This window comes from Rhinatrema bivittatum, chromosome 12, assembly GCF_901001135.1.
Source record: "Rhinatrema bivittatum chromosome 12, aRhiBiv1.1, whole genome shotgun sequence".
Taxonomy (NCBI): Eukaryota; Metazoa; Chordata; class Amphibia; order Gymnophiona; family Rhinatrematidae; genus Rhinatrema; species Rhinatrema bivittatum.
In genome coordinates, this window is record NC_042626.1 from 48,873,556 (window position 1) to 48,889,153 (window position 15,598).

At 43.6% G+C, this 15,598-nt stretch overlaps 1 protein-coding gene across 9 annotated transcripts in view; it reads right to left on the reverse strand.

Moving 5' to 3' along the window:
* The window catches only part of MAPT (microtubule associated protein tau), a 405,891-nt gene that overhangs the window by 217,480 nt on the left and 172,813 nt on the right, over positions 1 to 15,598 (reverse strand). For 8 of the 9 annotated variants that reach the window (XR_003852170.1, XM_029573067.1, XM_029573063.1 and 5 more), the window contains one exon: positions 7,801 to 7,854. The exons of the other annotated variant lie outside the window; for it this stretch is intronic. Coding sequence is in view for 7 of the 8 variants with exons in the window: in XM_029573067.1 (XP_029428927.1) it covers positions 7,801 to 7,854 (54 nt within the window). In the remaining variant the exon portion in view is untranslated. The remainder of the gene's footprint in view (positions 1 to 7,800; positions 7,855 to 15,598) is intronic. 9 annotated transcript variants of the gene reach the window in all.

A 15,598-nucleotide genomic window follows, 5' to 3' on the forward strand; every position in this document is an offset into this window, starting at 1 on the left:
AGCCCCAGGAGGAAGTGGCACCATTGAGGTAGTCTTTGGCATTGAGGGTATCGGTGTCTTCGATGTTTGTTTAGTGGGTACCGTTGATGTTCCACTTTCCTTCTGTGAAGGTGCAGAAGTAACAAGAGGCACCGAGATTGGAACCAATGACGTCTTATGCATCGATGTAAACTCCGAAAAAAGAGGAGGCATCGGCATTGACGGTGTAGTTGTGAGTGGCACCAATGTCATCGGCATCGGGGATTCCCCCGGCATTGGGACTATATCTGGCATCGGCGTTGTCGCCGGTATTAAAGTTGTCATCGGTATCGGTTGTACCGGCATCGGTGACTTCTGAGGTAGAGGACGCTTCACTGGCATCGGCGGTATCACCGGCATCGGCATAGTCGCCAGCAGATGTTCTTTTATTGCCTGCAGTACCGCGTCTTTAATGAATGCCACTAAGTCTTGTGGTACTGGGGAAACGCTCAGCACCGGTGGAGGTGGAGAGAGTATTACCAGCGATGATGCAGGTTCCACCGAGGAAGGCCTAGGTGACGGCGAGGTGTCTTTGTTTTTCGACCATTTTGCGCTCGGTTCCTCATGGGAGGGAGCTGATGTCGATGTTGAGGCATGACGATGCCGATGTTTATGTTTAGGCCTTACCTCAACCTCCGATCATACCGATACCGTCGACGGTGTTGGCAAAGTTTTGTCCCCAGAACCGTCTGGTCGACGTTTCTTCAACAGGATTTTCTTGGTAATTCCTGTCGGTGAAGATTTTGTTGAAGTAGATGATGAAGGAATCAGTTGCAGGTGAAAAAGTTGAATTTTTTCCTGCCGGAGTTTTCTTCCTTTTGGTGTTATTTCCTGAGATTGCTGACAGGAAGAAATTTCGTCGTTTTCACCTAGACAGACATCGCATTCAAGGTGCGGGTCTGTGACCGACATGGTCCGATTACAGGCCGGGCATTTTTTGAAACCCGAGGCCATGGTGTTATCGACAGCCGTCGATGAATGAGAGAAAAAAATTATCAGCGTTTTAAAATTATAAACGCTGAAAATATCTCACCAGCCGGTGAGATAGAGAAACAGTGAGATCCCGTGAGGGAGAGAAAATTTTTTAAATAGTGACTTTTCAGTTAGAACTGAGATAAATCTTAGAGGGCTCCGATGACCACGATGCTTACAGCAGCGCGGAGAAACGAAGACTAGCGTGAGACCCCTGTGGCAGAGAATATCATGGCATGCTGGGCATGCTCAGTGGCCTCACACTGCCAGTCAAAAGTTTCTAGAAACTTTGACAGAAGTTTTCCCGCAACAAGGCTCTGTCAGTGACGTCACCCATATGTGAGGACTAGCATCCTGCTTGTCCTGGGATAACAAGTAAACCAAACCATAACCCCTACAAGCACAACGATGGTCAACCTCGCACTTGCAGAAGGACATATGTCCTATGGTCTAAAACAGGCAGCAATAAAACCAATCTTAAAGAATAAAGCAGGAAGATCTGATCTTTGGGACAACTACCGATCAATGTCCAACTTAACCTTCACTGCAAAAATTTTTGAAAAAGCAGTTCTTAACCAATTAGAGTCTCGTCTAGTAGACAATTCAGATTTAGGAAAAAAAAACAAATCGCTCCATAGAAACTCTTCTACAATCCCTCACAGGGCTTAATTTCCCCCCACCCTCTCCCTATCACCACAGGCGCTGCCCCATCCTCGACTTCCTTTAATGACCTTGACCTTGTCTCGTCCACTGAGATAGCATCAATCCTTAAAAAGATGAAGCCTGCAACACACCCCTCAGACACCATCCCCACCAAAGCCCTTCTCACCATACCTGACACCATCTCCAAACCCATTGCTGATATCAATTGCTCCTGCTCCTCAGGCATCGTCCCCGACTCACTCAAGCACGCTGTAGTCAAACCACTGCTCAAAAAACCCTCACTAGACCCTAAGGACCCTGCAAATTTTCGTCCCATCTCCAATCTCCCATTCATCTCGAAAGTCATGGAGAAGGTCGTCAATTCGCAACTCTCAGAATTCCTTGAAACCAATAACCTACTCCACTCCTCCCAATTCGGCTTCCGTAAATATCTCAATACTGAGACCCTCCTGCTTTTCTTGACCGATCACCTACTCAGGGGAATGGATCAAGGACATAGCTATATCCTTGCCCTGCTGGACATCTTGGCTGCGTTTGATACCATAAACCACAACCACCTCATTTCCCGCCTAACAGACATTGGCATCTCCGGTATGGCTCTCAAATGGTTCTCATCCTACCTCGATAACAGGCAATTCACTGTGAAAATAGGCAACGCAGAGTCCGCCCATTACGCCCTTTCCCAAGGAGTTCCCCAAGGCTCCTCCCTCTCCTCCACCCTCCACCCAATGTTGTCATTGTCGTTCTTATATATGTTATTGTAATTTTAATTTAATTTTTCTCTTTATGTAATCCACTTAGAAATGTTGATAGGGTAGTATAGTAAAATTTTAAATAAATAAAGATGTACTCTTACTGAATTAGTCTTTAATCTAGATTTTAAAAGTTAAATAAATATTAAAGTATAGATGAAATTGGACATTTGAAGGTTTTGAAATGCATAACAAATAATTTTTTAATAATAATTTTTTAAAATTGATATTCCACCTTTTGTGACACTGCAAAGCAGATTACATTCAGGTACTGTAGGTACTTAGAGAACCTGTTCTACTTGAAGTTATAGGAACATCTCAGACTGTTTTCTTGTTGCTTGTAATATTTTCTTTACATCTGAGGGCAAGTGTATATTTTGTACTATTCTGCACAGGGAGCTTAACTTTCAAACCTCTTCACAGTACTGAATTTGCGCTTAAGTGAACATGGGGAAATTTATCCTAGTATTTTATAAACTGTGCAGCAGGCCTGGAACGTTCTGCTCTGAAAGTACGTACACAATATCTGCAATGCATTACGCACAAATAGTTACAATGAAATGAAAGCACTTATAGGTGAATTTTAAAAGCCTGATGCATGCCAAAATCAGAAGATACGCGAATGTGTTGGGTGGGCACATGCCGAGCAGATTTTAAAAGCCACCCGAGTACACACGTTATCTCCAAGTACCCGCACAAATGAAAAAGTCCAAAAAGGAGTAGGGCACGGGCATTCCTGGATTAATGAATGGAAACAGCACGTAAAAACTTACACGCATAAGCGTGTGCCGGGTTCCCCATTGCGTAACTTTACTTCTGTTATGAATGGCGTGTAAGTCCTAAAACAAAAAAATATAGGCAAGTCAGCCGGGTTTTAAGGGTCAGAGTTAAGAGGGGGAAAGGAAGGCTATTTAAATAGGGGGTTCAGGAAGTCCTCTCTCTTATCTGGGTGAACTGGGAACAAAGTGGTTTAACTGGTAATTGCATCAGCACACATTTCTACTGAAGTCCCCCCACTTACGCGGTAGAGGTGGCATTTGCACGTGTCCATATAAAATTGTTGGTTCAGCCTATTTATACCATGCATGCATATACACGTGTATCTTATAAAATGGACTAATCTCTGACTGTGAGCTGGCATACGCATGTTCATGTGCATCCGTGCATCAGAAAACAGCACCATCCGTGCCTCAGAAAACATCCGTGCCTCAGAAAACAGCACCATCACCTCTGCACAACAAGCCACGCCAACAATCACACAAGTGAGAGACCTAGGAGTCTTAATTGATAATCGCCTGAATTTCAAAGCCACTATTAACAAAACCATCAAAGACTGTTTCTACCAACTACAAGTGCTGAAAAGAATTAGACCACTTTTCCATGCCCAAGATTTCAGAACCATTCTACAAGCAATCATTTTTTCAAAATTAGACTATTGTAACACCATCCTACTTGGCCTTCCTGCTTCATACACCAAACCGCTTCAGATGGTGCAAAATGCAGCTGCACGAATTCTGACAAATACCAGGAGAAGGGACCACATAACCCCCATTCTAAAGAGCCTCCATTGGCTACCTATACACTTTAGAATAATATACAAGGCCATGCTTACCACATACAAAAACATCAACCAACTGGCTCCCATTGACCTACAGATCCCTCTCCGACTACACAATTCGTCAAGACCGACAAGAGATGCATACAGGGGATCGCTACAGGTACCACCGTCCAAAGCCACCAGACACTGCACACTAAGAGACCGGGCTTTCTCTACAGCCATTCCACCGTTATGGAACTCCATCCCCTCAAATCTAAGAACAGAACCATGCATCTCAACTTTCAAAAAAAGACTAAAGACCTGGATATTCACACAAGCTTTCCCGGACGCCAATTGATAGAACACCGCCAAGCCACCTCTAATCTCCAACTATACCATGGTTAACTAATCTCCAACATGGTTAACTATTCTCCAACTCGGTTAACTAATCTCCAAATACACCATGGTCATCCTTATCTTCTATCGTTTACCTGTGTGAATTTTAATAACCTTTCCTTTCTCTTCCTTCTCAGCCAAGTTCTTATCACCCTGTTATATGTAACTGCCTTTTCAACACCATTGTTATAGTTATGTTTACTATGCACCCCTGTTTTATGTGAACCAGCACAATGTGACTGCTGTCTCGAATGCCGGTATATAAAAATCTGAAATAAATAAATAAATAAAACAGTCTGTTGTGAGCGCAGACGGGCACTCAAAAGCATGAGCCCCTCTGCCACTATGCAACCGACACAACCCCAGGGCTGGCCATAGTCCATGCTGCTGGCAGGCAAGCCAGGCATGAGCTGGCTGGAACAGGAACACTCATGGCTAGGAAACAAAACACTTGGACATCCAATACACACCAGGAACTGAGACCCAGCAATGCAATGCTGATCTCTGGGGTAGCCCTCCAGCCACTCCGAAAGCCCTTTCAGACTGCCGCTTGGAAGCGATTTGAGTGTGAGGACAGACGGAGGCTGAGGACTCTGTAGATGGCTCAGGAGATGTTGAAGACTTGGAACAAGACAAAGGCTCAGGACTTGGAACAAGACAAAGGCTCTAAAGACTTGGAAACATGACCAAGGCTCTGGAAGAATCCAGCACCGCTATGCACCTGCACAACCCCGGGGCTGACCGCGGACCATGCCATTAGCGGTGCAGGCACTGGACTCAAAGACTTGGAACAAGATGGAAGCTAGAAAAAGAACTCCGAAGACCAGGGACAGGACTAAGAAACTCAGAACTCAGACTCAGGAACTCGGATTCAGACTCAGACTAGGAACTCAGACTTTAAAGCCAAGGAAGAACTTACAAAGACTTGCACCAGCAACATAGACAGGAACAAGGCTTGGAACTAGGAACAAGGCAAGGACTTGAATTCAAGAACAAGGTGAAGTCTTGGATTCAAGAACAAGGCAAAAACTTGGATTCAGGATCAAGACGAGATCACAGGAACCAGGAGACCAGGAAATTGAAAAAGGACCTTGAAGGCGTTAGCAGAGCTTTGCGAAGGCAATGAAGAACTGACCGAAGAGCCCTTTCATAGGGCTGCAGGAAGGATGTCAGAAGGGGCTGCTGAGATTTTCCCACCACGATCCCTTTAAATCTTAAACAGAGGTGCGCAAGCATGCCTAGAACACCGACAGGAGCAGAGATGGAGGGCAGTAGCTCTCAGGCCACAGAGACCAGGATAGCGATGGCATGGCTACAGTCGGCTGCAAGGATGGCAGAGGCAGCATCCAGCTGCATGACTCACAGGCAATAGCAGGGGATGATGGCGCTCCAGGCCACACAAGAAAGACTCAGAGCTGCGGCGCTCCGGCTGCGAGGATGGCAGAGGCAGTGTCTACGTTCGCAGAGAGCAGTGGCATACAGGCAGCACCGGGGGACACAACTGGTATTCAGTCAGCAATAGTGATTGAGGCCACTTGCGGGACCCTCCTGCGAGCTGAACTGCAACACCAACTTAGTTTCTCTATTTTATAAACATACATGCTGATTTATACGTGAAGGTGTAATTTAAAGTATGGGCATATACCATTTTGAAAATACTTGCACACATACATGTTATCACCAGTTTGCTAATTCTGCATCCAATTCACCTAGACTCTCCAGCACTTCATCCTGAACTCCCCTCAGTTCATCCAGACCTCCCACCCAAAAATTGCAGACATCAGACAAGTCCGATTTCACTTGTGCTAGTCAATTAGCAGGTGTAAAATTGTATGAATAAATCCCTTAATTTATACACATAAATCTCTTATAAAATATCTTCTGCACATACTTCTTGACACCACCCCAACATGCCCTAGACCACCCCTTTTTTGTGCAGGTAAATGTGCATGCAAAAACAAACACAAACATACTATCAAAGTTTATAAAACAGCATGTGTGCAATTATATTTTACTTGTGTGCATAAATGCTATTTTCTACATAAATGCTATTTTTTTCCTTTGAAAATTTACTTATTAATATCCATATTGTGGGTGCTAGAGATTGAAGGTTGGGTGGAGAAGATTGCTATTGAACTGCATTAGAAGACTGGGGCAAATGCGGAGATGAAGAGGTTGGACAAGAGCTAATCTTTCAAGTCAAGCAACATATTGAGCATGGTCAGAAAGGATCTATTAGAATCATTTTCTCTTTGTCCTTTCTTACTTTGTAAATTGTTTTGGTAATAAGTAGTATTGGTGGGAAAGCATACCTTAGGTTTTTGATCATGGAATTGCAAAAGCATTCAATGCAATGGCATTTGGAGGCAGGTCTTTTCAAGCAATACAAGACACATTTGTGATTGAAGGGAGCTGCAGAAAGATCTATGTGAGGATTTCTTCATAGTTGAAAGAGGAACTGCAGAATGTTTGGGTGAAGAGACTATTTGTGAGGCTGAAGGCGATAAATCAATGAATCCGCTAGGATATTGACTTGCCTGGAAGACGAATGGAACTGAGATAAACCGTCTCACCCAAGTCCATATCTTGCTTGCCTCATAGCATAGTTTTAGGGATCCTGTGCCTCTTTGTTTGTTTATGCTACTATGTTGTCCATTTGGATCTGAATTACTTTGTCTTGTAGAAAGGGTTTGAACATTTGGATGACTTTGAATATGGCCAACTCCAATATGTTTATGTGAAATTTCTTTGGACCAAGTCCCTTATGTACAGAGAATATGTAGATGAGCTACCCATGCTTTATTGGAGGCACCTGTGGCAAAAGTTATTTGAAATTATGGTGGATGGAAGAACTGACAGGTTAGAAGATTTGAAGGTTGAGTCCATCATTTCAAAGAGCAGAAGAGAGGGTTGAAAAGCAGCATCTTGTGAAAGAGCGGCTGTCAATGCTGATTCCAATGAAGTGAAAGCTCTGCACTATTTATATGACACCTGTTTGATTTGGCAGCTTAAGATTCTATTGAGGCATTCCACTGAAACAGACCATTTGCACTGCTGGAAATTTCTTTATTGATATTTTAGAATGTGGGAGTGTTGTGCACTATATAATTTAAATTTGCAGCTTTTAGCTGCTTCGGATACTGAAGAAAATGCCATTTATGATTTATTATAGTACTATGGTGACCTTGTAAAGGATGTTTTGTTGAGAATGGTTTGGAATTTAATAACTTTGCTTTGATTTTATATTTGTGGAAATGTATCTGATGGAATTTCTACTAGAATTATTTTAAATAAACAGATTTTTTTTTAAACCTGTAAAATAATTTTGACCATTAGCAGAGTTGCTTAGAAAATACATCACTTAAGTAGCTTGCAGTAACCCTTATCTCAAACTTCTGTAAAACACCTACACATAAAGCATCTCTTTCCATGGTAACCTAGAAATAAGAGGCTAGCTGTTACCTTTCTCAGATTTCGCCGTTTCAACAGATGACATCTTCTTTTCCATCTTGGCAGCTGTATAAGAAATGAATATTGGAAAGAGCTGAATGAGTTTAGACTTTGTAAGAAGAGTTTACTTAACTGAACCCAGCTGTGAGATTATGTTACCTTGGGAAGGTAATTTCCAAAAGGAATTCTACAGGTAAAACAGTGTTTTACACATAGAAATGGGCTTCTACAAAATTGCCCACCCGGTATGCAGGTAAAGCTAAGATGCTTATCTGAACCAGGTTTTCTCTGAAGACAGCAGAACAAATCAGCCATACAAGTAGATGAAGTCATCGAGTGGCGCCGAGACAAAAAAGTTCTCTAAAAGCTCAGGTGTTTTTTTTTTTTTTCTGAGCATGCATGAGTATTCCTGCACAGCCACCACCACATGAGACTCCTCAGTCTTTATAGTAAGCCTTCAACTCCAAGGGGAGGAGGGTGGAATTCTGTGGCTGATTTGCCCTTCTGTCTATAAAGAATACCTGTTATAGGTAAGAAACTTAGCTTTCTCCATGGATAAGCAGGACGGTAATCAGACACACATTTGAGATTTCCAAAATGAGATTTGCATAAAAGTATTTGCTATGTTTTCATATCAGTAGCAACCTGAATGTTGTTAAAAGTTGAAAGGTGAGTTGATCATGGGTTGAAGGCAATGAATAGTTATGAGGATTTTCTGTACAACTTTGTTCTCTCTAAACAGAATCAAAGTTCTGAGCTCCCTGCTGTGGCAAGGGGTTTGGAGGGTTCCAAGTGAGGTGAGAGGGATCTGGTTGGAGTGACAGGTGGGGGGTAGGAAAGGGAAAAGGGAGAGGATGGCCTTCTGCAAGAGGCCTTCCTTATTATTTTAACTGGTCAATTTTTTAGGGGTAAAGGGAGAGAGGCTGTTCGGGCCTACAGGCCTGCAATGTTTTGTAACTATTCTGAAGGAGAGGGGGATCAGCCGAAAAGGGCTGACATTTGTTTCACTGGGGTGGGTGTTTAGGCCAGTTGGCCCACCTTTTTTTTTTTTAACTTGAAATCACTACTTAACTGGCTATATTCATTTAAGATAGTATTTGGTGCATCCACATAACTTTGAAATTTAGAGTCCGTTAGGTTGCAAGGTTATCCAGTTACACATACCTGGATAACTTTATTCCAGGATATTCAGAAGGGTGTTTCTCTCTCTGAGTATTCCTGATAACTTATTCAGTTAATGCCGGATAAGTTATCAGTTTATGGGGTTTTTTTTTAATTGACCTCTTTGTGCGATAATGGTTATAGAAGCTATTTCACTTTACCCTCCATTGCCTCAGGTACAAACTTAGATTTAAGCCCTCTGGGGATAGGGAAATACCTACAATACCTGAATGTAATCCGCTTTGAAGTGCTGAAAAACATGTGAAAAGCGGAATATAAAAATCTAAATAAACAAATAAATGAAATTTCCATCAAGACTTAAGGTGCCATGCTTAAGGTGCCTGTCTCATGCTGAGATGTTCAAAATGGGTAACGGACTATTTCCACCTTGTGGCCCAACATTTTCATGAAGAAACTGACAGACCTTTGTTTCTGTTCTGATAGAGTTAGTACTATTTTGATGAGTTCATGTATTCTTTGCTGAGGGAGGAATGCTTCCCCTTGTGTGCTAGCCAGGTGCCCACCTATAAAGTCTATTATGTGAATAGGCTCAGTGTTGGATTTTTTAGAATCATAGATGAATCCCATTGATTTGCAGGTGTTCATCGTAAAGAGGAGGAACAAGATTCTTGAAAGATAGGGCTCGATATGAGCTAGTTGTCTAAATATGGAAAAATAAATACATTTCTCTTTCTTAGGTGAGCAGCAACAACTGTGATATATTTTTGTGAACTTCCTGGGAGCTGCAGAAAAGTTGAAAGGGAAAATGCCATACTGATGATTGCTGGCTATGGTGACTCACAGAAATTTCCTGTAAGCTTTAGTGACTTGGAGTATGTATGTAAGTAAATGGCTTGTAGAAGCATTTATTAAACTAAATGTTTCTCCTCCTACCAGAAATTCCCAAGTTCAAATGACAAATAGTGACATGTAAACAACTCTTTGCAATTCTATTATTTGTTAGTTACAGAGGAAATGACTAAGGTAGGGGAGGCCAACTGATCCTCAAGAGCCAGAAATAGGTCTGATTTTCAGGATACCTACAATAAATTTGCAAAAGATAGATATGCATGCACTTCCTCCACTATATGTAAAACCTATCTCATGCATTTTTAATTACAGACATCCTGAACCCAGGCAAGTCTGTGACTCTTGAGGACCTGAATTGGCCAACCTCGATTTAATTGCCAGCAAATGTTCATTTAAAAAAAAAAGAAAAGTGTTATCAACCTTATTATAATGGGCATTTGAAAGATGTAGTTCTCTCTGAAATGTTAATAAATAGGGGAGACTGTCTTAACTACAAGCTACGATGTGGTCCGATTGGCAAAGTCATCTGCTGGCCAATATCCAAGTGGACATTACTACAAAGAAGAAAATAATAGAATTTATTATCATTAACTTTTTTTGGTCTGCCCATTTAAAACGACCAATTGTAGGCTTTTGCATCAGAGCTTGGGTAGGTAATATTTACCTGGAATCAATGAGGGGCAGGGGACTGATAAAAGTGATTATTAATCACTGCTGCCCCTTTGAAAAGAAAAGAATGTTTTTTTGAAGACAGGCAGAGAAAAACTAAGTCAGAGTTAGACAGCCATGAGATGATGAGACATTAACTGCAGCTTAGATGCAGATTAAGAAAAAAAAATGTAATGGAATTTTTCTTTGTTGCTTTCCTATTCAGGCAGCAGAAACCAGCATAGCTTTTTTGTTGGGGGTTTTTTTTAGCAAGAGTAATTAAAATTATTTTTTTTTTTTAGATAAGCTTTGGTTGGTCTATTTTCAAGTTTGCTGAACAGTAAGAGAGAAAAGGTCAACATTCATAAACTACAAGAGATCGCAGAAAGAGGAAGACAGGCAACAATATCTGGAAAAATTAAGAGAAGCTGGGAAAGTATCAGGAATGCAAAAATTTAAATAGAAGAAAAAATTGTTGGCTGATGGTGAAGTGGAACCTTGGGCCAAGGGGGAGCTGGCGCTACCTGAAGGAAGGAGTTCCCATCGATGGCAGGTGGCACTGGCTGATGCAGAAGCCCCATTGGAGCTTTGCCAATACCAGCCCGCATTCCTCTTAGATTAAGCCCTCGGGTGCCAGGGCCGGCTGGTCTTAGGCGCGGGTCTCTGTGATGAGTGGTGTAGAAGAAGCAGGCCAGGTCAGAGGAGATTGCCAAGAAAATGGTAGAGAGGCGAGATTCAGGCTGAGGTCGGTGGCAGGCAGAGGAAATGCCGTTGAAGCCAGGGTAGCCCCACGACCATCCATGTCAATAAAATGGAATTCCAGCAGCTCGACGTGGAAGGCGCCCATCCGGATCCTCAGAGGTACGGTGGGGCAGGAAATCTTCCCAGGAAGAGGGTCCCCATGGATGGACAACAGGACCAGTGGAACTGACTGAAGGACATTCGGTATCCACACAAGGTCCACATGGGACCTCATTAGGAAGTTGCCACCGGCTCCGGAATACACTAATGCCAAGACGAGAAAATCCTGGTCATCAAAGGAAATGGTTATCAGAAGACAGAGGGGGTGAGAGGCGAGACCTAGAGTGAGCCCCCGCTGAACCCTAGGCCTGAGAGTTTCCTGGCTTGACCAGAAATCAACTGACAAGCCAGGTACTTAGATTGGCCACTGTTAGAAACAGGATACTGTGCTTGATGGACCCTTGGTCTGATCCAGTATGGCATATCTTATGTTATTATCACTGCTAAGACAGAGAATAGTACAATTTTTGGAATCCAATAGATTCCAAGATCCAAGGCAGTATGGTTTTACTAGACAAATTTGATCAATTTCTTTGACTGGATGACCAGAGAGCTGGATCAAGGGAGAGCACTAGATGTAGTGTACTTGGATTTCAGCAAGGTCTTTGACATGGTTTTGTACAGAACACTTAAAAATAAATTGGTATGGATCCTAGAGTGACTGACTGGGTTAGAAACTGGCTGAGTGAGAGGCAATAAAGGGTAGAGGTAAATGGAGTTTTCTCTGAGGAAGGGGTTGTTACTAGTGGTGTACCTCAGGGATCAGTTCTTATCAACATTTTTGTGAGCGACATAAAAGGGTTGTTGGGAAAGGTCTGTCTTTTGCTGATGATACCAAAATCTGTAACAGGGTGGACAGCCAGGAAAGGAGTGGAAAACATGAGGAGGGATTTAGCGAAGCTCAAGGAATGGTCTGAGATCTGGCATCTAAGATTTAATGCTATAAAATGCAGAGTAATGCATTTAGGATGCAAAAACCGAAGGGAAAGGTACAGTATTGAAGGTGAAATTCTTATAAGCACAAAGGAAGAGCAGGATCTGGGGATAATTGCATTTGACAAAGTTCCTCATGAGAGGCTTCCAAAAAAAGCAAAAAGTCATGGGATAGGTGGCAACGTCCTTTCGTGGATTACAAACTGGTTAAAAGACAGGAAACAGAGTAGGATTAAATGGACAATTTTCTCAGTGGAAAAGGGTATTCAATGGAGTGCCTCAAGGATCTGAACTAGGACCTGTGCTTTTCAATATATTTATAAATGATCTGGAAAGGAATATGACGAGTGAGCTAATCAAATTTACAAATGATACAAAATTATTCAGAGTGGTTAAATCACAAGCTGATTGTGATAAATTGCAGGAGGACTTTCTGTGACTGGAAAATTGGGCATCCAAATGGCAGATGAAATATGTGGATAAGTGCAAGGTGATGATTATAGAGAAAATTAACCCATGCTGTAGCTACACGATGTTAGGTTCCATATTAGGAGCTACCGCCCAGGAAAGAGATCTAGGTTTCATAGTGGATATTACTTTGAAATCATCAGCTCAGTGTGCTGTAGCAGTCAAAAAAGCAAACAGAATGTTAGGAATTATTAGGAAGGGAATGGTGAATAAAACGGAAGATGTCATAATGCCTCTGTATCGCTCCATGGTGAGACCACACCTTGAATACTGTGTACAATTCTGGTCGCCGCATCTCAAGAAAAATATAGTTGCAATGGAGAAGGTACAGAGAAGGGCGACCAAAGTGATAAACAGAATTGAATAGCTCCCCTATGAGGAAAGACTAAAGAGGTTAGGGCTGTTCAGCTTGGAGAAGAGTCAGCTGAGGGGGGGATATGATAGAGGTCTTTAAAATCATGAGAGGTCTAGAACGGGTAAATGTGACTTGGTTATTTACTGTTTTGGATAATAGAAGGACTAGGGGGCACTCAACGCACATTTAAACTCTGGAATTTGTTGCCAGGGGATGTGGTTAGTGCAGTTAGTGTAGCTGAGTTTAAAAAAGGTTTGGACAAGTTCTTGGAGGAGAAGTCCATTACCTGCTATTAATCAAGTTGACTTAGAAAATAGCCACTGCTATTACTAGCATCAGTAGTGTGGGATATATTTAGTTTTTGGGTACTTGCCAGGTACTTGTAGCCTGGATGGGCCACTGTTGGAAACAGGATTCTGGGCTTGATGACTGACCCAGTATGACAATTTTTTATGTTCTTATTTTAAGATGGCCAAACAGGTGCATAAAAAGACAGTAACAGCCAGAAAGATGCTTGGCTGCATAGGGAGAGGAATGATCAACAGAAAAAGGAAGGTGATATTGCCCTTATATAGGTCCCTTGTTATGAATCAGAAAGTGGACCCCTGTTCCGAGGTAGAGTCAGTGCTACCGAAAAAGGAAGTCAACCCTCTTCGGTCTCTACCATCGGATGGCAAGGCCTGTTGAAGATGTTTAGATGAAGGCTTCACCCTGGAGGCTCGTGATCCCCCCAGGAGGAGCCCTTAGGGATACGGCCGCTGGGACTTAGGAGACTCCCTGAAGAGTGAAGATGGTCTGGATGCAGGCATCTCCTGCAGGTCGTGGGTTCCAGACGGCTGGTGCCTCCAGCAGGTCGTAATCAGTCCGGGAGTATACGTCGAAGGATAGTCCCAATCCGGTCCAAGGGTCGAAGTCCAGAGAGAGGTCGAGAGCTGGTCCAGGAGCAGATGGGAGAATGGTCCGAAGCCAATCCAGGAGCAAAGAAGGAGAAGGGTCCAGAGCCAGTCCGAGTCAATAACAGAAGATCACCACCACTGGTCCGAGGGTCAGGAGCCAAAGAGTCAATCCAACGAGGAGAAGAGCGGATCCGGAACATAGACACAGGAACCAAGCACAAAGCCTCAATATCAAGGCAAGGTCTGAGTATCAGACCTTGCCTTAAATACATGAACTGGAGGGAGAGTCCCAGGGGGAGCCATGACAATTTCCAGTCATGGCTCCTTTAAATTCTCTCTTCAGCCATGCGTGCGGCTCCTAGGAGGCTAAGGGGGAGGAGCCGGACCGGTCGGGAACCATGCCGCCGGGCTAGGCAGTGGCAGCTGCCGCGAAGAAGTTGAAAAAGAAGGCTGCCTGCCACCGCAGGAGCCTCCGATGCTTCAGGGTGAGTTACTGACACCGTGACCGCCGGCCCAACCCTGGTCGCGGCTCGCCGCAGCCGGTGGCCATGACACCCGGCCGCGGGCCGCCACGGCCGGCGTTTCTAACATCCCTGGTGAGACCTCACTTGGAATATTGTGAACAATTCTGGATAATGCACCTTCAAAAATATATATATACAGGATGGAGTTGGTCCAGAGGGTGGTTACTAAAATGGTCAATGGTCTTCGTTCTAAAGCATATGGGGATAGACTTAAAGATCTAAACATGTATAGCCTAGAGGAAAGGCGAGATAGGGAAGATATTATAGGGACATTCAAATATTTCAAGGGTTTCCATGCACAGGAGGTGAGCATTTTTCAATGAAAAGGAGGCTCTAGAATGAGGAGTCATGAGATGAGAATGAAAGGGGTAGATTCAAGAATAATCTTAGGAAATATTTCTTTACAGTGAGGGTGGTAAATGCATGACAGCTTCCCAGTGGAGATGGTAGAGACAAAAACAATATCTATATTCAAGAAAGCATGGGTTAAATACAGGGGATTTCTAAAGAAGTGATGAGAATTATAATGCTAAATTAATTGGATGGATGGATGGGCAAACTGTTACGATTTCTCCTGTAGCTATGCCACAGGAGGCCTCTCACCTTTTCTCTGGAGGCCGCACCAAAGCCAGGGCCTTGCCTGGACAGTCTATCCCAGTTTTGCTCCATGACCTGGGAGGCCTTCCTTGCCATCTGAGCCTGCCTGAGGCCTGCTCTGCTTCCTCCTGGACTCTCTGGTTTGGGCCTCACCCCACCTTCCTAAGGGGCCGGCCCGCAGCTCTTCGCTTTAGTTATAGGGCCAGCCGGGTGTGGCCCATCTAAACTCCTCCCAGGGAGTTGCCTGCTTCCTGCACTACAAAAAGACTTTGCTTTCAGTTCTACCTTGCCTTGCATTGGAGTTACATGCTCCTGGATGTCTCGCCTTCCAGTGCTCTGACAGGTCTTTGTTGGAGCTCCATGTCTTGTCTTGTTGTTCCTTGCCTGTTCCTGATGTCTGTGATCCAGTCCTGATGTTCCTCGCTTGTTCCTGATGTCCTGTACCCCAGGTTCCTCATTGCCTCCTTTCTGGCATGCCATGTTGTGGTCCGCAACCAGCCCATATGTAGTGGCTGTGTAGGGCGCTCATGGTACATGGCCATCTTCACCTGCGCAAGTACACGCCTCCGGAAGACTTCCGCTTCAGTCCTGAGTTGTCTTAGAATCCTTGCTTGCTT